Raw genomic sequence first — 20410 nt, 5'->3', positions numbered from 1 at the left:
GCTCACGCTCCGCTTATTTTAAGGATGGTTCGTCTCTGTTGTTTCTCTTCGCAAGCTCACTCCACTCTCTCTCTTTCTAGCTCTCTCCTCTACCGCCCTTGAATGTTCGTCCACTCAGAAACCCTACTCTGTTCTCCGGACCACCATTGAAGGTCTTGGAGCTTGGATAGCAGAGTAAGGTTAGCTTTCGTGGATTTTTTTTGCTGTTTTATTTTTTGTTCTTTCTTTTTATCTTTCTTTGAACTGTGGAATTGGTTTCTTTCTTGGTTTCTGATCAATTAGGGGGTGTGGATTTGTTGTGGTTTGGAGAATGTTGTAGATTTAGAGCAATGATCTACGAAGAATGTGTATTTGTTATCAACACTGTATAAATTTGTCTTGAAATGCTGGCTTTAGTTTGCCTGTTTTCATCCTTTCTGCTTCTGTAATTTTCTTGACATTCTATGGATTAGTTCAGCATGTTTTTGTTGTACGATCTAGGTCTAGTTTTGATTGTATGCGACAAAATTTGGGCTTTATGCTTGAAAAGACGCATCTATTTTATTTTGATGTATGCCTTCTTGCCTGGTTGATTTTTGTTTTGCCTGTTTGTTTTGATGGGATAGGACTATTTTCTCAAGTTGCTGGACTAAGTTACTATTTTTTTTTTATTTAAATTTGTTTGATCTTGTGGTTTTCTTTTATTTTTCTTTTCGGTTTTGTTACTAAGTTAATTATGAAATTTTAATTTTTGAAGATCAAGTCCTATTTGATTGATTTCTACATGTCATTGAATATTGTTGTTCAATGAATCATCTATACTTGTAATTTGACATTCTTATACCTTTGTCTTAATGATATTACTCATTTTATTGGAGTCATATTGACATGATTGTTTTCATAAATATTAATATTTTCCTTAGGGTTTGTTTCTGCAAACATTATGCTATCCCAATTGATTTATGGGGTTGTCCTGGTCTTCTTGATCTCCGATGATTAATGTCCTTCACAACAACAATCAGAATTTCTCTGCTGCTGTTGGTCACTTTCCATCTTGTACATATTTTAGGACAACCTTTTGTTGGTTTCTATGTTAGTGGGAAATTGTTTTTTTCATGAAAATGTCTTTTAAGAGTTTGAGATTGTAGACTAAGGGAGGGTTTCTGGTGTTTGTTTTCATGGGCTTTGTTGGCTCTCTGATTTTGAATTCCATATCTTTAGGCCCCATCTAATGCCTCTGTACAAATTGCAGGTTCCAATGAACTTAATTTCAGTTTAAAAACAGTTTTGCTCTTTGACAAGTTCTGTAAATATGAAGAAAGAAAACATGGCTTTTGCTGCTTCTCATGAGCCTACTGGTCGTATAACACGATCTCGAGCTGCAGCAATTCATGCATCCAGTGGGATGCTTCCTTCGAATCTGTCTATTAAACAGGATCAGAAGCGGATTCTACGGTCAAATTCAAAAAGGGGAGCCTTGGATGAGAACAACTCTATTGCTCCAGTCACTGCATGTCTTCAGCATAAAAGGAGGGCAGTGCTTAAGGATGTAACTAATATCTGTTGTGAAAATTCATATAGGAACTGCATCAATGCATCTAAACTTAAGGTCAGGGAACCATCCTTTGTAGTTTGTTCTACATGCCTTGATCCTTATTTTATCTATCAATTCCATTGTACAGTGGCTGCACAGAACTTGAAAAATTCAATCTCGGAATGTTTTCTAATTGCATAAGCATAAACAGATATTTTAGATTATTGGATGGTTTTGACAATTCATTACTCAGTTATTAATTTTGAAGATTCTTCTGTTTTTGGTATTGGGGATCTTGCATTCATTATAGAACCTTCCCTTTCTTTGTCTAAAAATTTGAATTTGGCTCTTGTTAAGTCTTCTGGTCTACACAATAAGAATTCCAGGCAGGGCAAAAGAGGTCCTGCAAAGAAGGATTTGAAGGTGGGCTGTGCTGGTGCTGCAAAAAATTCTGAGGTACAAGAAGATGTTAATAAAAGGACGGCTGAAATGATAGAGAAAACAGTGACTCTTGAACCACAAAAAGTAACAGCTACAGAAGATTTGGAAGAAAAAGTGCCAATGCAACCTAAGATGGAGAATGACACAACAGAAAGAGGTGTAGACAATTATAAGCTTGGAGACCAGGTCTTTGGAAAACCTTCTCATCTCCTAAGTCCTTCAAACAAAGGTTTGCTTTCTAATTCATTTTTACTCCCAAGTCCTTCAAAGTTTAAACAGAGCCTTATATGAATTTATTGTATGATCTACTGCAAAAGTCTAAGTGTAACTTTTTAACTTTAGGTCCCAGTGGTAAAACTCTGACAGACTCATTAGGTTATTTTATGACGTACTGATTTATTGGTTTAAGCTACTGCTAATATAAGAAACAACAACAGAGTTGAAATAATGGCAGGACAAACATTCATCCTACCTGTGTGACTGTGTGTTCTCTGTGTGTGTATATGTTGCTTGAAAGAAAAAGGGGGAAAAAGAAAAAAAAAAGATTTTGTTTTGACAATAATGTTATTGAAAATGATAGCTATCTTTAAATGATACACAACTTGAGAGTCTTTAGATTTTTGTCATGCTTGTTGTTAGCATGCAGAAGCACCTTAGTATTCTCATTTCTTTTCTATGTTTCATACTATGAGACTTAGCTCTACAGGGGAGTGGGGACTTAATTTAAGAAAACATTTCTACCATCAAGAGGAAAGTTATATGACCTATACACTAAATGGGAAAATAATATGAAGTAAATACAAATTCTAGAGACAGGGAAATACGTACAAACCATTTGCTGCAAAATACAAGTCTAAGGAGTCATGAGATCCCAAGATTGAAGGGTTTTGAAAGAAACATCAAACAAGTAGGTTGGAAGAAGGTTTTTCTATCCAGTGGTGGCAAACTCATGCTTGTGAATAGTGCTGTAAATAAATTTCCCATTTATTGTTATCATTATTTTACATTTTGGTATCTGCGGGCAACACCCTTGAAGAACCTTTTACATCAATACAATTATACTTTACCTTTTCTCAAAAAAATTAGACTTCTGCAGCAATTCTTACAAGTGGGCCATATTTTGCTGAATTTGGCTGAACTAGGACAATGTTTTAAGAGGAAAGGGGATAGTGTCATTGTGGAGGAAGAGGCATTTTAGCATTTCAGTTAATGCTTCTTTCTCTTCTTTCCCAGTCGTTATAATGTAGAAAAGAGTACCAAATGTGATATTGTTTCAATTGGTTATTGCAGATGTGGATAAGCTTTGTGTGGGCTTAGGAACTTTGAGCGGTCAAGACATTACAAATATTGATTGTGACTTCAAAGATCCTCAAATGTGCAGCCTCTATGCCCCTGACATCTATAGTAATTTACGTGTTGCGGAGGTTAGTGTTTATTGTGTTCTCAATACAATTTGTGGTACTATTTATTTTTTATGTCATTAGATGTATGCACTTATCCACCTTTTAATGCATGGCATACTGCAGTTTAAAACTCCATGAATAGTATACATATGACCCTTTTGAAAATTTTAATGGGAGACTTCTGTTAAAATTGCGTTGGGTTTTATTTTAAAAATTATTTGCACCAACAGTTTTCAAGTTTTGTTTTTCCTTATCTTTTTAAACCATGACAAGGCAAAAGACCAAAATATATGGGCCATTGCTCTATGTGATGGAAATCATCGGGTATCATGCACAGGATATATGGGTTCGAGCCAGACAGTTCAAACTAAAAATGCTGGTGGTTATGTCCATATTCTTATCTGCCCAAGACTCTGGATGGAAAGGACCAGCATTGGGTAATGACCTTCTTATGAAAAAACCACAATACCACATGCTTTTCAAAGTTGTTCTTCATATTGAAAAAGAAAATTAAAAAATATGGTTCAAAGAGGGTGGTCAGCACCTTGATATTTTCAACTCAAGAACTTAAAAATGAAGAACTGGGCATTCATGCTTGAACTAAAGTATATTACAGTGCTTTTCTGATCAAAATTTCACAGGACACCTTGTGATTCAAAACTTGCAAAATGGCCTATTTTTAGTTGTCCAGGATCTATATGCTATCTGCTACTTAGAAGTTTCCCTTTCTAACTTAAGACTTGAAAGCCAGGGTTTATGCTTCTTGCAATAATAAATTCAAGTTATTGGTTTTAAGGTCAAATCTTCTGTGCCTTCTACTCTTTATTTACTTCTGCAAAGAATTTGCATATATTTTTACTTTATGTTGTTTCTTTTCATTTTTGCATCAATAACACACTTGGTGCTAATGGTAAAGCTTCTCTTGTGCTCAGCTCATCCGAAGACCTTGTTCTGATTTTATGGAAACACTACAGCGAGATATCACCCAAAGTATGCGAGGAATTTTGGTTGATTGGCTTGTGGAGGTTTGTATCGTTTCTTTTAATGTATCTACATCCACATATGTTGACATAAATATACTATAATGTGAAAACATGAGCAAGTAAAATTCTGTTAGGCCTTGTGATCCAACATAAAATGAAATGGCAATCTGTCTGTGCATTCAACATTCCGATATTTTGTATCATGGGAAAGGCTGCTGCAAGTCTGCAGGGTGGAAAATATTGTGCTAGAATTGCAAATTCATCATTCAATGGATTAACTCTGGAAATATACTTCTAACTTGTAGTATTTCTTATGAACATCTGTAAAATTTAAATAAAACTAACAAAAAGGAATTTTCTGAAGTGATTTAATTTTGGAAAAACTTTTGTTCTTCTGTAGTGTTTCTAATCTGGCTATAGAAGAGTAACGAAATGCAGGGTACTGATTTTGAAAAAAAAAATCCATTTAATGCAGTATTTTTTTTAGTAAAGTAAAAAAGAATTCATTAAAAAGAGAGGTAAAGAGTCAAATAGGAAATCACCAAAGAAAGGGAACCAAACAACTATGGCCCCATCCTACTATTTGGCAAACCAGGCCACAAGCACAAATAACAACTCCCCATACAAATAAAAATTCCTTCACATACATAACAAAAAAACCACCCCTATAATCCTCATCCAATCAACTCTGCTTCAAACAGTCTTCAAATATTGATTGTGCCTTCCTCCTCTCCCCACCTTTCTTCATTTTACCAATGCCCATCCCTTCCCAAATCTCATAGATTAAGACTATATTATTCATCTCAACACACCTTTACTCAGATTAAGACTATACTAAATCCAGACCTAACTCCAGACTCCTTTGGTGGGGTTTATCATGGTCTGGGCTTAGCATTTAGTATAAGGAGCTTAATCTAGGATGAGGCCCGGTCCAGCCTGCACTTCAGGCCTGAAATATTAGCTTGTGCTGGGGTTGGGCTTTATGCTATATTTAATATAATGTATTATTACCTTACACAACTCTATGTTTTTATTCACTTTTCTTATCTCCTCTAAGTGCACCTCTTCCTCCTCCTCCTTCTCTTCTGAATCATCTATAATAACTCTTAACTCCCACCCTGTTTTTCCTTTTCATCTCTACAATCTAACTTTCCTCATGAATGCCCTGTTCTTGGATGCAAACATTTTTTTTTTTGAGAGAAACATACCATTTTCAACCCCATCTGGTCTCTCCAACACTTCAACATATTCTCTTCTATCAATACCAAAAGACTTAAAAAGCTTGAGCAATATTTTCTACTCTCAAAACCTGAGGATCAACTTCAGATGCTTATAAATTTGCAAGAATCACCAACCTTGACAATAGGGTAACGTGTTGATACCATATTGTCATGGTCTAACTTCCTCTTTTCACTTTATTGATCATTGACATGATGACAATCTGACACTGCATTTCCTTTATATTTTTCTTAAAAAATTTGCGAGGACCAGTCCCAGAAATGAGAAATCCCACTCTTAAATCTTGAAAGCACCTGAGTGATATGCACTGTATAATGCAGTATTATGGTCAAATTAAGAGGTTAAAGCATCAATTTGGGTTCTCCAGATAGAAAATTGATGGTGAAAGTGTTTATCACTAATCATGAATGCATATGTTTCAGGTTTCTGAGGAATATAAACTGGTTCCAGATACACTTTATCTTACTGTGTATCTCATTGATCGGTTTCTTTCTCAAAACTTCATTGAAAGACAAAGACTGCAACTGCTTGGCATCACCTGCATGCTAATAGCCTCGTAAGTACCCACCTTCATAGTGGAATTTGTTGCATTGTTCTTTCTTTTTTCCCATGTGGCTCAGTTGGATTAGGGTGGAAATGAATTGGAGGATAAAGCAAACACCCCTCCCTTAACCAGGGGAAATCTGCTGTTTCTGGATTCTACTGTTTGTCTCAAGAAGAAACTGCTGCATGAAACTTTGGAACTTGCAGATATGGGGGATTGACCTTAGAAATGTTTGCCAGTTGAAAGACAGCCTGGTCGTCCTAAGGTTTTTCCATTGAATAGGACACTTTGTACAAACAGCCCTCCCTTAACCAGGAGAAATCTGCTGGTTTCTAGATTCCACTATTTGTCTCCAGAAGGACACTACTGCAGTACTGCATGAAACTTTGGAACTTGCAAATGTGGGGGGATTGGACTTTATGTTTGCCAGTTCAAAGACAGCCTTGCCGTCCTAAGGGTTTTTTTCCATTGAATAGTCTTCAAATAATAGCTTTGTAAGCCTTTGGTGATAGTGTGTTTTCTCAAATCTATTTTAAGGGTGATCTTAATTGTGAATTATGATCTTCACCTTGAACTCATCAAAGAATAAAGTAGAAAGGGAGCATGAAGTACATACTAAAGAAAAAAAGCAATTGTTTTTCTTTCACTTCTTAGATGTGAGGAAAAACAAATCTATCTCATCTTGGTTTTGGGGAACAAAAATCCATGTTCAATCCAATGGGAGGCCAAACAGAACATAGCCATGTTTTGCGTGATTACCTCTGTATTTGGATTTGTCTGTTTTAGAATTGATGCAAGGCTTTTTTTTTGTTGGGGAAGTGTGACTAAGTTTGCTTTTCCATCATATTAGTTACAGATATCATTGTAGTGATTTTTAACTTGGGGATGATAAATGTCTGTTAGGCATATTCTAACCTTTATAGTTAAAGAATGAATAGTTAGTTGAAACATTAAGGAAAACATAGCATGAAGTACATACTAAAGAAAAAAAGCAATTGTTTTTCTTCCACTTCTTAGATGTGAGGAAAAACAAATCTATCTCATCTTGGTTTTGGGGAACAAAAATCCATGTTCAATACAATGGGAGGCCAAACAGAACATAGCCATGTTTTGCGTGATTACCTCTGTATTTGGATTTGTCTGTTTTAGAATTGATGCAAGCCTTTTTTTTTTGTTGGGGAAGTGTGACTAAGTTTGCTTTTCCATCATATTAGTTACAGATATCATTGTAGTGATTTTTAACTTGGGGATGATAAATGTCTGTTAGGCATATTCTAACCTTTATAGTTAAAGAATGAATAGTTAGTTGAAACATTAAGGAAAACATATGATCATTATTGTGATGAAAAACTAGACAAAATGTATACTGTGTTGCTGATGGAATTTTCAACTTGCTTCTTTTCTATTTATGACTTGAAGGAAGTATGAAGAAATATGTGCTCCTCGTGTTGAAGAATTCTGCTTCATCACAGACAATACCTACACAAGAGGAGAGGTAATTTTGTTGCTTCCCTTTAAACTTGTCTTGTTCTACACTGTTAAGAATTCACCAACAGAATAAATTATAGCAATGTATACTATAGAAGGGGAAAAATAATAATGCTCTATCTCATTCACTTGAACCAAGACTTCTCTACTATGTACCTTTAACAACTGCTATCCATCAAGGCTCAAAGTATTACTGAGTTCTTGTTATATCTCATGTGAGAATTCGTAATCCTTGATTGGATGTTAATGCCTTCATCCTCTTCTTTTGAGTTACTGGCATATGAGATCAAGAATGGGTAGGATATATTTTATCTGTTATGACATTGAGAAACTGATGATTGATTTTTATTGAGCACCATTATGCTGTGAAATATGATGTCTCCTAGAGTTGAATGTTGAAATTGTTTTCCAATTTTGTGTTTGAAATGTTTGACAATGTCATACCTTTAAATTATCAGCATATGGGGTCAAGGACGGGATATGTCTTAGCACGTTAAGAAAAATAGAGAACGATTATCACTATCTTCTCCTTCTGGCAGCTTTTTTATTGCTAAAACACTTCTTTCTTGACTTATGTAGTTCAAAATTTTCACAGTTGTATTCAAGCATATTAGACATAAGGAAAATTGACTATAAGATATTTTACAAAACCTGTTGCTGTATTATAATCCCTAGCCATATTGGATTAGTTTCTTTTAATAATTTGGAATTTATATACTATTTTGAGAATATACTTACCAGTATACCCTGATTAACCATTTAACCTTTATCTTTTCTTTGATGTTTTGAAGGTGTCAACTGTCAATAACTGCTTGTTTATTATTGGAATGGCTGAAGGAGAAGACTTTTGCAAGGAAAACCAAGGAACACTTTAACTTAGTATGATGTACAAGTAGCCTGGAGTTTTTGAACAAACCAAATGATATAAAACAGTTGACAGTAACTGCCTAGAAACCTGTGGAAACAGGAAACCCATGAATGCATGAAAAAAGAAACATAAAATTCATTTATTATTAATAATGCACATACATTTTTACTACTAGTAATATTATTTTATTAATATTTAGCAACATTATTAGCTGATTTTAATATTGCTTCTGATGTATTTTACCATCAAAATTATGCTGTCGTACTTCTTTTTAAAATATAAGAGCAACTAGATAAAGTTAACAATGGATATGGCACTGAATGGTGCAGAATGGCGGAACAAGATTCATGTAGTTGAGATAACTAGATAATCATCTATTTTTGGTATAAACATCTGTTGGTATTTCTTGATGCTTCTTGCCATATAACTATCAAATGCTGCATTTAGGGGCCAGAGCCAGTGGGAAATGATGTGGGGAGTAATTCCCTTCTATGTCCCTGGTTGCATATACAAGGGATAAAAAGGGCCAGTGTAAGCAAGGTTGGTCAAAAAGAAAATGTCATAGCAAGAACGATGTTTAGATGATAACATGTAATCATTTTACATATTAAAATTACGATGACATGGCTTTATAATAAAGTTATAGAACAAGCTAATTATATAATCAAGTGATCACAATGTGATATCACTATTGTAATTAGTACAAATTATCAATATAAGATGTACAATCCCTATTTTCCCATGCATTGCACACGTTAGTGATTGTTATGAACGTAGTTATATTATTGGCTCGGTTAAAAAGCTTGAGGCTTTGTCTACATATAACATATAACATTTAAAGGAAAAGAAAACCACACTGTATTTGTTGGAACTTTTTGGTTTTACCAGAATACTGTGCTCCCTTGTTTAGCATTATGGTTTCTGACTGAAGTAGACTAACAGGTCCTGAAAATGGAGAGTCAAGTCTTGAACTACTTGGGCTTTCAATTATCAACACCTACCATAAAAACATTTTTGAGGTGAGCTCAACAATATTTATAATTTTTTATGGCAGCTTTGGTGATACATATCAATTGAACTTTCTAAAACATTCTTTTTCTCAACTTCTTGAATAACAGGAGATTCCTTCGAGCAGCACAAGCTTCTTACAAGGTAATATCTCATTTTCATTGGACCCCTAAGGTTGGGGAAAGCAATTTCACATTCTGGTTTCTGTTCAGATAGAGGATAGTTTTGAAAGTTCATGTACTATTTACAGGTCCCTAGCCTTGAATTGGAGTTCTTAGCCAATTATCTAGCAGAGCTAACTCTGGTTGAGTATGCATTCTTGAAGTTCCTTCCTTCCCTCATTGCAGCATCTGCTGTATTCCTTGCCAGATGGACATTGGGTCAGAAATGTCACCCATGGGTCTGCATCCTTTCTATTCTCTTCCAGATTCTCTGTTCCACTGTTTTTATTCTACATATGTAGTGCCTTAACTTTATTTATAATTCCTGCAGAACGCAACTCTAGAGTACTATACCACCTACAAGGCATCAGATATGAAAATTACAGTTCTAGCACTTCAAGATTTGCAAGTCAATACCAAAGGTTGCCCCCTGCATGCTATACGTGAAAAGTACAGGCAACAAAAGGTCACAATTTGACCACTGTTTGTTCTTGTTGGCATATCCCTAATGCATAGCCATTTTAAGTTCATACTAGGAAGTATTACTGCAAAACTTTGTCTAGAACTGGCTCCTACAATTAGCATTTCACCAGTTTATCTAAATTATAAAAAACTAGTTTGTTTTCATAATATGGTTATTACTATGTTGGCAGTTTAAATGTGTGGCGTCTATGTCTTCTCCAAAAATACTTGAAAGTCTCTTCTAAAGATTAAAGATAGCAGAGCTGATTCCTCACTTCTCCAGACTGTTAACCTATGGTGATCAGACAGAAGTCCCTTCTGGATGTTGGCATTTCTCCATTGAGGATCTGTACCTACCTGGTATCTAATGTTTAATTTCTTTTTCCTGTTTATCACATCATTGTTGTAGCTTGTCATTGTAACCTGGAATTTTGGGGAGCAAGGGATGTTCAAGGCTGTAAGTTTGAAATTCGAATGCCCAAGGGCTAATTTATTTCAAACTTTTCTAGCCCATGTAAAGTGACTTGACAGTGGCTGAAATTAATTTGTTGGTTGTAACAGCCAATGTAACTAATTGGCGTTTAATATTGTATCCCAAAGTCATTTAAATCTAAAAAATAACCTTTCTTTGTACTGTTCCTGTTCTGGAACTTTGTTCTTTGTTGTCACTTGAGAAAGTTATTTCAAATAACTGATAAAGAGATAAATTATTTCAAATAACTTTGTTCTGGAACTTTGTTCTTTCTTCTATTTGAGCTTGTCTTACTACCCTGCTGGTCCAAATCCTGGTTAAAGGAGGGTTGTGTCAGGTTGGCAACCATAACTCAAACTTTTGTCAAACTCTCATGAACATGGATCCTGATGAATAAGTCTGCTAAGTTAGGTTTGTGAGAGCATGGATGCTGTTTCTAAGGAAATAGTTCTGAGATAAGATTTAGAGCTGAGTATGGTAAGATGAAACTGGGTTACTTAAATCATCTGTTTTAGTAGTTGAAGGAAGTTGGTACCAAGTCTTGGACATAGAAGCATGTTTACCCACTATCCCATAAATGCTTACTTTGCAGGTAAAATATGATTCCTTGCTGCAATTGTGAAACTATGGAAGGCTAAAGCAACTTGACTTTGACATGGCCCTGATCTACTTGATGTTGATGAGCAAAATAAAAGTAGAAATTCCATATTTTTTATCAAAAGCAGAAGTAATCCGATGAAATTTCCCTTTTTGGGGTTTGGGGTGGGGGTAACTGTGCATATTTAGTTTGGTGGTGGACCAAATTGGAGATGTCATCCTATTGTTGGTACCTACACACTGGAAATAAAAACAAGTGAAGGAACAAAAGCATAGACAACACAAAAGGGAAATGTAGAATCTTTTCTTCTTTTTTGTCCCCCTAACCACCCTGGTGCAGGTGGCAGTTGATCCCAAGTCTCTGTTACAAATTTGCAATCACAACAACCCATTTGTTGTTTGTTTCTCGGGTTGTGTTGCAGTACTGAAATGACACTAATTTGGCAAGATGGGAACCAAAGGTTTGTAAAAAATACGTTTCTCTGCAAAGAAAAAATGGTCAATCAAGTCATGTGTGGTCTGATTCAGAGTTCGGACTGGTCATTTGAAAATAAATCTAGCAAATACATTTTAGTAAATAAATTTAGCAAATACAAAACTTAATACACTTATTTTCCTCCTGTGGAATGCTGCTCTGATACAACAAAACACATCTGGAGCATGTCTTCAGACGAAATCAGGAAGTTAATACACTTATTTTCCTCCTGTGGAATGCTGCTCTGATATCATATAGCTGCCAGTGCCACTTTTCAAGATCTATTTTCAGAAGTAAAACTCAGTCGAAAAGACCTTGTTTTTGGTCTAGATTATCATCTACAGACTACAGCATGCATGAGAGATAGCATTGGAAACCTAAAACACCTGCCAATAACATCAATGCTATAAGAAGAGGCTCCACTTCCACGGTTCCACCTGCTATTGGAAACTTGAAAATACCTGTAGATTTTCTCTTCCCGAGTAGTGAACTAGTAATCTATTCTGATTCCATGCTGCTTGCGGCACTTTGAATAGGGCCCCTTGTCACTGCAGCAAACAAGTGAACAAACCCTTCATCATATCCAAGCCAGTGATGCAGCACAGCCAAGAGCTCCATGATTAGGGCCCATAACGGGAGTGTCCCAACAGAATCAATCTTGCACCAAGCATCCATGAGAGGGTTTACTCCAAAGTCAGTAATTTGATTATTGCAGAATAATGTGTTAATATCGCATCATATAGATGGCTGTGAAGCCTATTAGACAAAGCAATATTCGGGAGGTGGCAACGAGCATCAATACATGGATGCAGGCTATAAGAATCAGAAGATGGAACATGCTTACCCATAAATACTCCAAACCAGAAGGGCCAATCAAAAGCGCAATGCCGAAACAAATGACTAATATGATTGCATTCATGCTGATATAAATCACAAGCCAAACCCAGATTTGTGCCTTAACTAATCAACAAGCATCCTCACAGATGAATGAACCTTACTGATCTGGCGATCATTTTACAGAATTAGAGAAAATCCATAAAGCTATTATTGCTTGCATCAATCTTTGGGTCTGTGAAATATGTTAGTTGTCCATCATTAAGTGTTATAAGCTTACTGTTGTCCTTTGAATTAACAGAGAGTTCAGGAATCTCCGAGAAGTATCCATCAGTCTTAATGGCGTTCAGCGTGAATTAGAAATTTGGCCTACTACCCCTGGAATCATTTTTTTGTTTTTTGTTTTTCCCTATATTTTCAATGTAGTTAATTTGTTAGCGTCAATTAATCATAACAAGTGGTCGGTGGTAAAGTGGCCTATGGTCGGTCATAAAGTGAAGCCACCTTGAATTGGATCAAGTGACTCTGATGCGGGGTCACAGCAACGCATCAAAGACCGTGATTAAGGGTTTTAGCCCAGCGCTACACCAAGTGGAGTAGCTGATTTCTGCTGAGCTTGACTGCCTTGTTAATTTGTTATCATCTGAGAGTCCAATTTCTCAGAGGTGAAACCTTCTATGTCATACGCGGGGCGTAGCCTTAGACTAAAACCTAAAATCATGGCCTTTGGATGTATTCTAGACCCCATCTAATGTCACCTCATCATCCTCTGGAGTCACATCAGAACTGTGATTCACGGCTTTAGTCCAAGGTTAGCGTAGCAGATATTCAATCAATTTCTGTCTTCATAGAAATTGCACCAACAAAATGGCCCACATTGTCAAAAAAAAAACCATTTAATTGGTATATGTGGGCCCATCTATATCAACTCTACTAAAAAATTAATATTTTATTTACTTTTCAAAACCCATTATTTTTTCATACATATTAAAATAACTCCATATAGTGATTATTATAGTCCACCAACTCTAGTCCAATTCCAGTTTCTGATCAATACCTGTAGTGTGGATTTGATGGGCTGGATTGAAACATTTATTCGTATCGGGCCTCCATCTTAAGGGTCCGACCTCCTTTTCAAAAGATTATCAGAAAATCTAGATGGATTTCAAATCCTTGGACCATATGAATTTCGAATTAATCGGCTGATAAAAGGAGCTGGTTGTCAATTTTCCACACCCTAATAAAAGGTGCAGTCCAACTGCCAGCTGCCTAGCTCATTCAACCCTTTATTTAATGTCTTGTTTCGTTGGGCCGCCTAGCTCATTCAAATCCTTGGACTATGCTGACTGTTTTATTTCTTTGGACTGGGCTTTTTCACACTTGAATTGGATAAGGTTTCTACAGCATTTGAATATGTCAGGCCCACAAATTTTGGTTGAGGGCCCATAAACGTTTTTTTTAGAGGAAAGGACCCATAAGCTTTGAACAGGTACCAGAATACCATTATATAATTTATAAATGACGTAAGGAATGGCATAACCCGATAACAGCATAACCGCGTTTCTTTTATCTCCAAAGAATTTCATTTAACAATCCGTGTATCACAATGTGATGGATTTAGTATCATTTAAATCATGATTGTTGCTTTTGCAAGGAAAATTTTATATGTGGACCAAGTTAACCCTTATCTTTTGTCCAATTATTATTTGAAACAGAAAGCAGATGGAAAAACAAAAATCTTTCTTTATCATCCTCTAACTCAATGGGTTTCAAGTCCATTTGGATGAAGAGATGAACCCTTAAATTTAAGATGGAAGGGTAGTGATGAAGGAAGATTTGGCTCAACCTCACAATCACTCCATATGGCAAAAACAAATAGCTCGGCACTTAAAGCAGCGTATCCAGGGTGCAAGCACCAAAGGAAAGAAACCAGCAGTCCGAACTCCCTTTGAGGAGCCCGAACTCCCTACGAGGAGCCCGAACTCTCCCTTAGGCCCCGAGCCACACAAAGCAGTGACCCGAACTGGCCCGCCTCATGGCAGTTCGGGACACTCCCCCATCCGAACTCAAGACTTCACCTCGCACACCACTCCAGCACTTCACCTCCAGGACGCCGAACTAGACAAACCACACCGTACCTGACACCGAAGGAGTCCGTATCCAGGGGCGGCGCACCTGACTGACTTGGGATCTGACGCTTGACAGCCGCACTTTAACGGCCACCTACCACTGCCATCTCCAGTTACAGAGACGGTTCCGACAAAAAGAGCAGTGGCGGTTCTGCCCCAGGAGAGGTGATGACACCCGAATTGGCAGAAGCACGGAAGTAATCATACCCGACCTGACAGAAGCTTAGGAGTGAGTGCGCGAGGTGGTTATAAAAGGCTCTCTACCCCCCAGGAACAAGGTATGCAAACTTTGCGCTATCTGGTTTTATCTTGCCTTTGAAGGATTCTAACTTGAGCTTCAGAGCCTTTACACCGGGTTCCCCCCGGAGCTTCCTCATCTTCTCCATTTTAGGTTCCCTGCAATTCCGCTTAGAGGCAAGGTCGTTGACAGCTAAGACCGGCCGGATTGCGCACCATCAATTGGCGTCGTCTGTGGGAAACGCTTCAAAAAGCCTCCCTCCAAACTCTCATAACCTCTTTTCTTCAAAAAACCCAACACTCATGGCATCTTCCAGCAACGCCGGACGTGGCACGGAGACAAACACCACCGGGGAACAACTTCAAGTCCCCGTGGTGTGCGTCGGACAGTTCACCATCCCCCTTTCGGTGGATGGGATCCCCAGCTTGAATGCGCCACAAGCAGTGGCGCCCATAAACCTTCCTGCCATGAGCATCCCCTTTCCTCCCCCTATCGAGACAACCTTTACTGAACCAACTGTCGTCCCCCTGGCAGCCAGCCAAAACCGGTTGGACGACCTAATGCAGTGCATGCGGGCAATGCAAGCCCAAATGCAACAGTTCCAGCAACACCAGTTCCACCAGCACCAAGTACTGCACAACATCTCCCAGTATCACTATCAACAACAGTTCCCCCAACTGCCGCTGAACCAACCACTACTTCCACCTCGGCACCCCGCTCCGAGGCCGGTTAAGGCCTCCCCACAAGATGGACGCCCCCACCAGGGAAAGGCCTCCCGGCCCTAGAACCCCCCTAACAACCAGGCCTCATCCCCCGACCGAAGAGAGAGAAAAATCATCCCCGCCTCGCAGCTCGCAGGCGGGTCAGGAACTTCACCTGCAAGGTCGGCACCTCGGCGTTCTAGGACCGAGTTCCCGCTCACGGAAAACCGATTCGGCACCCTGGCAGCAGACTACCAGCATTCCGGGCCCATCGAGCTCGGCAACACAGAGGCCAGCAGTGCCAGTACCAGGCCCATCAACAACGAAGGCGCTGGCGAAGTCGCCGAACTGCCACCCGTGTCCTGCCAGAGCTTAGAGGCAAGGAAGAGACGAGCTCGGACGAGGTAGGAGCTGCCCCGATTCTCTTAGTTCCTTCTCCCCATGCATCAGAACTCCTGGCGGTTCCCTTGCCTAGAGATTTCAAGCTCCCACCTTTGGACAAGTATGATGGGTCCTTCGACCCCAATGATCATGTTGACGCTTTTCAGTCCCAAATGCACCTCGCCAGGGCCAGTGAATCGTTTATGTGTGTGGCCTTCACCACCACCTTCAGGGGGGTAGCCCGCACTTGGTACAGGAACCTGGCCCCCGGGTCGATAAAATGCTGGGCCCAGTTCGTGCAGGTCTTCACCGCACACTTTGTCACCAGCAAGCGGTGCCCCAGAACAGAGGAAAGCATCTTCGGAGTAGTCCAGAGGGAAGGAGAATCCATCCGGGGCTACATCAAGTGGTTCAATGAAGCATGCTTACAGATACCGCGGTTAAACCCCGCGGTGCAGCTCGCGGCGGCCAAGAGAGGAGTAATACTGAGGTCGACGCCCTGTCCCGGTTAGCCAGCACAAGTCACAATGCCATGAGAACTCTGTACATAGAGGACTTACCTCGGCCCAGCATTCTCGATAGGGAAGAAGTGGTCGCTCCCGTTCTTGAAGCAGAGCCGAGCTGGATCGACCCACTCGCGAGCTTCCTGGTAGATGGAACCCTCCCTGCGGACCGCAATGCAGTCAAGAGGGTGCAGCACCAGGCAGCCAAATACATCATAATAGACGAACGGTTGTACCGACGATCCTACACGCTCCCCTACCTGCGTTGCTTAAGACCTGTCGAAGCCGACCTCGTACTCCGCGACACTCATGAAGGTCTGTGCGGCGGATACCTGGGAGGTAGAGCCCTCGCTCAAAAGGCACTTCGACAAGGATACTACTGGCCAACGATGAAGGCAGAAGCCGTCGAGCTCGTCAGAAAATGCGACAAGTGTCAGAAGCATGCCAATATCCACTATCAGCCTGCTGCCGACCTCAAGTACCTCACCAGTCCATGGCCCTTTGCACAATGGGGCATCGACCTTCTGCGGCCATTCCCGCCAGCAACAGGTGGGAGAAAGTTCCTAGTGGTGGCAGTAGATTATTTCACAAAGTGGATAGAAGCTGAACCTCTAGCAACAGTTACAGCCCAAAACATACAGAACTTCTTTTGGAAGAACATAGTATGTCGCTTCAAGCTACCTCGGTACTGATCTCCGACAACGGCAAACAGTTCGAGGATATCAAGTTCCAAGAATGGTGCCAAAATATGGGAATTCGTCAGAACTTCACGTCGGTCACACACCCGTAGGCAAACGGTCAGACAGAAGTAATGAACAGAGCCATCCTCCGTGGACTGAAAGCACGACTAGACCGAGCTAAAGGGTTGTGGGCGGACGAGCTACTAAGTGTCCTGTGGGCTCACCGAACCACGGAAAAAACCGCTATGGGAGAGACCCCCTTTAACCTCACCTACGGCACCGAAGCAGTAATCCTGGCGAAAATCGAAGTACCTACACTACGACTTGAAGCATACGACGAGCAGACAAACGGAGACGAGTTACGCACCAACCTCGACCTACTGGATGAGGTAAGAGACCTCGCGCACATCCGAACTGCGGCCTACCAGCAAAAGGTAGCTCGGTACTATAACGCCAGAGTAAAGAGGAGGAGCTTCCGCGTTGGCGGCCGGGTTCTCTGTAAGATCGTGGTACCCGAACCCGGCGTGGGCAAACTCGGACCAAATTGGGAAGGAGTAAAGAAAGCACTCGGGGGGGCATACGAGCTCGAAACCTTAGAGGGTAAGCAAGTACCTCGAGCATGGAACATCGTCAACCTAAGGCAATACTACCTATAGACCGCCAAGCAAAACGGATAAAATCACCACCAAAACAGGCCGCGCGAGTGCGGTAGCCTGGATAGGAAACAAATCGGACGTATGATTAGTTCAGCAAATATGCTCAATTCGGGAGAAAGAACAACCAACACTTAACCAAAAGAGTCATTCCATTTCAAAAGTAAGGTAGTACATTCAAAAAAAAATTACAAGCCCGGAGCTATTTCTTCATTATCAGAAGGCACTTCAACAATACCCGAAGGCCCTGCCTCGCCCTCGGAGTCTGGCTCACCATCAGCAGCATTGGCCATCTCCTGAGTTATGCGCGAAGTGGATATGACGCTAATATCGAGCTCGGGGTACGTATTACGGATCATCCACCGGCTTAATTTAAAACCCCTCCTGTATGAATCCACCATCAGATCATCAAAGCCCAGCGAAGCAATGTACTCATCGACAACCTTCTTCTTGGCATCTTCGATACCTTGAGAAAAGATCTGCGTCCTCTCCCTGATGTCCTCCTAAAGGTACTCAACCTGATGCTACAGATCCAGCCTCAAGTCCGCCATGTGCTTCACCACCACTCCCATGGCCTCGGCATCTCTCTGAGACCTTGCCTGCCTGATCCGTGAAAAATGAGCAGCCTCCTTGGCAGCACGAGCAGTCGCTTCAGCAGCTCGCGAAGTCGTCTCAGCAGCGCAAAGAGCCTCTTCGGCAGCTCGCGCCTGCCTCGAGCTCCTCTCCGCCTGAGCCGCCAAAGCGTGAATAGAAGAATTCACCTACCAAAAAGAACCGAGTGGTCAAAAGAACCAACAAAATGAAAGCCAAAGAGCTCTAAAAAAGGGAGAACACTTACCACCATGGCATGGGTAACGGCACGACAGACCACTTGATGCAGAGGGAGATCAGTCCACGCCGCGACCTCCTCGGGGAAAATGGCCTCCTTACTCTTTTGAAGAGCATGGGTCGGCGACAGCACACTCTTGAAATCCCCCAAGGCCCCCGAGCCTGAGGGCCCACCTCGCGTATGAGCAGACTCGGAGTTAGCAGGAGCACCAGAGTATGTAGGAGCCCCTATGTAAGTAGTCTCAGCATAAGGGACCCCTGCCGGCTCCTGCATTGGAGGAACCATCTCGGGCTCCCTGGGCAGATCTTCTGACGGATAGTCCGACACCTCGGGCTCCGCATCCCGGGGCATCTCGGTGCGAGTTCGCTTGGCAACCTGCTTTCTCCTCTTCATGCCTTGGAACAAGTGCCCACCACGGGTCCCTCGAGAGTCCATCACACCTACGAAAAGAAGTTCGCCATCAGTAAAAAGCAAGAAAGACAGTAAGACAGAATCTCTAAGTGAAGAACCTACCCGAGCTCAGGCCGGCCACAATGAGCTTGGCCTCCGTCAGATACTGTTGACACTTCAGCCCAAGCCGCTCCCATTGCCGGAGGCCCTTCGCCGTCTCTTTTTCAAGCGTGACCCCGGAGTCAGGAGCGGCCATCCCCCACCCGGTCTGAAATGGCCACCCCAGCACACTTCGGACCCCGAAATAGTCCTGCTTCCATGTTGGGACCTTGTTGGGGAGTTCATGTAAAAGCTTAAAGCCAGGGCAAGGAGACAGGTAGTATGCCCGCCTACGCCTGAGGAGGGGACCCGCTTGCTTCTTGAGCATCAAGATTGAAGAAAAAATCTCCAAGTCCAAAGGAAAGCTCTCTTCGCAAAATAAGGAGATTGTCCCCACCAAATTTCGAATGGAGTTCGGGTGAAGCTGGCCAACCGTCACGCCGAAGTGGTTCAAGACTTCGACAAGGAGGGGATGGAAAGGCAATCGCAGCCCCGCGGCGAGATGCTCCCGGAATATCACGATCTCATCAGGACTGTGTTCCCAAGGAAAGCTACCCGAAGGTATGAAATAAGTGTACTCCCTGGGCAAGTTATAGTAGGTAATGAGGGATTGGAGCCCCTCGGGCGTCATGGTCGAAGGGCCAAACTTGTCTAACATCCGACCCCGACGAGAGGTGGACGCCAAACTACCCGAAGCGCCTTGGCCTACGAGTTTGAACTCTTCCTCGAGCTCTACCTCCGGCTCGTTAGGACTATCAGGGGATGCAACTCGGTTCCTAGAACCTGCATCAGACCCGCTGGAAGGACTATCTGAGCTATCCAAGCTAGACATCTGGGAGTAAGATGGATTCCAAGAAAGTACTCACCCGAAAAAAGGCTGTAGACCACAGGATCTCAGACGAGCAAAAGACCTTGAACACGAACTGAAAAAACCTGGACGCGAACTGGATGCGAGCTGAAACTCGGACACGAGCTCGAGAGAAATACAGAAGTGACAGCGACTAGGGTCCACCCTGCTATTTATACTCACAGTGATCGAAAAGCGACGGCTTAGATCAAAGCCAAATCCGACGGCCCACAGCCGCATTGACTGCACGTCCCCTGAGACCGAGACGTGATTGGCGCACGTCTTTCTGAAATTGACAGAGCGCCGGCGCACGTCTTCCTGAAATTGACAGAGCGCTGGCGCACGTCTTTTCGAAACTGACGGAACGCCAGCGCACGTCTCCTCAATAAAAGCGGTAGCGGCACGTTTTTTCAAATTAGAAAAGACGCCTGCTATCGCGCCTCCCAAGTGGTGCGCTTTTTTGAAATTTCGA

At 41.2% G+C, this 20410-nt stretch overlaps 1 protein-coding gene across 2 annotated transcripts; it reads left to right on the top strand.

The window, feature by feature from the left end:
• Window positions 1–10743, top strand: LOC104592298 (cyclin-A2-4-like). Of its 2 annotated transcripts, none has more exons than XM_010251590.3 (12): window positions 1–174; window positions 1232–1588; window positions 1871–2183; window positions 3245–3378; window positions 4290–4382; window positions 6002–6135; window positions 7543–7618; window positions 9422–9498; window positions 9598–9631; window positions 9738–9887; window positions 9980–10114; window positions 10302–10743. In XM_010251590.3, exons 2-12 carry the CDS (start codon window positions 1292–1294, stop codon window positions 10353–10355), a joined length of 1497 nt encoding a protein of 498 aa, XP_010249892.1. In that variant the 5' UTR covers window positions 1–174; window positions 1232–1291; the 3' UTR covers window positions 10356–10743. The 2 variants fall into 2 exon arrangements, with proteins under 2 accessions (XP_010249892.1, XP_010249891.1); XM_010251589.3 differs by having other exon boundaries at window positions 41–179.
• Window positions 10744–20410: the final 9667 nt, after the last annotated feature.

Source organism: Nelumbo nucifera, chromosome 8 (assembly GCF_055504915.1).
Source record: "Nelumbo nucifera cultivar China Antique chromosome 8, China Antique-T2T, whole genome shotgun sequence".
In the NCBI taxonomy this organism is placed as follows: domain Eukaryota; kingdom Viridiplantae; phylum Streptophyta; class Magnoliopsida; order Proteales; family Nelumbonaceae; genus Nelumbo; species Nelumbo nucifera.
The sequence above is the reverse complement of the archived record's forward strand: the minus strand, read 5'-3'. Positions and strand labels throughout refer to the sequence as shown.

Excerpts from the sequence above, each read along its gene's own strand:
- LOC104592298 (XM_010251590.3), top strand. The coding sequence starts at position 1,292 with ATGAAGAAAGAAAACATGGCTTTTGCTGCTTCTCATGAGCCTACTGGT. Across the intron at positions 7,619-9,421 it reads ATACCTACACAAGAGGAGAG|GTCCTGAAAATGGAGAGTCA; the intron begins GTAATTTTGTTG and ends GTAGACTAACAG. Across the intron at positions 9,499-9,597 it reads ACCATAAAAACATTTTTGAG|GAGATTCCTTCGAGCAGCAC; the intron begins GTGAGCTCAACA and ends CTTGAATAACAG.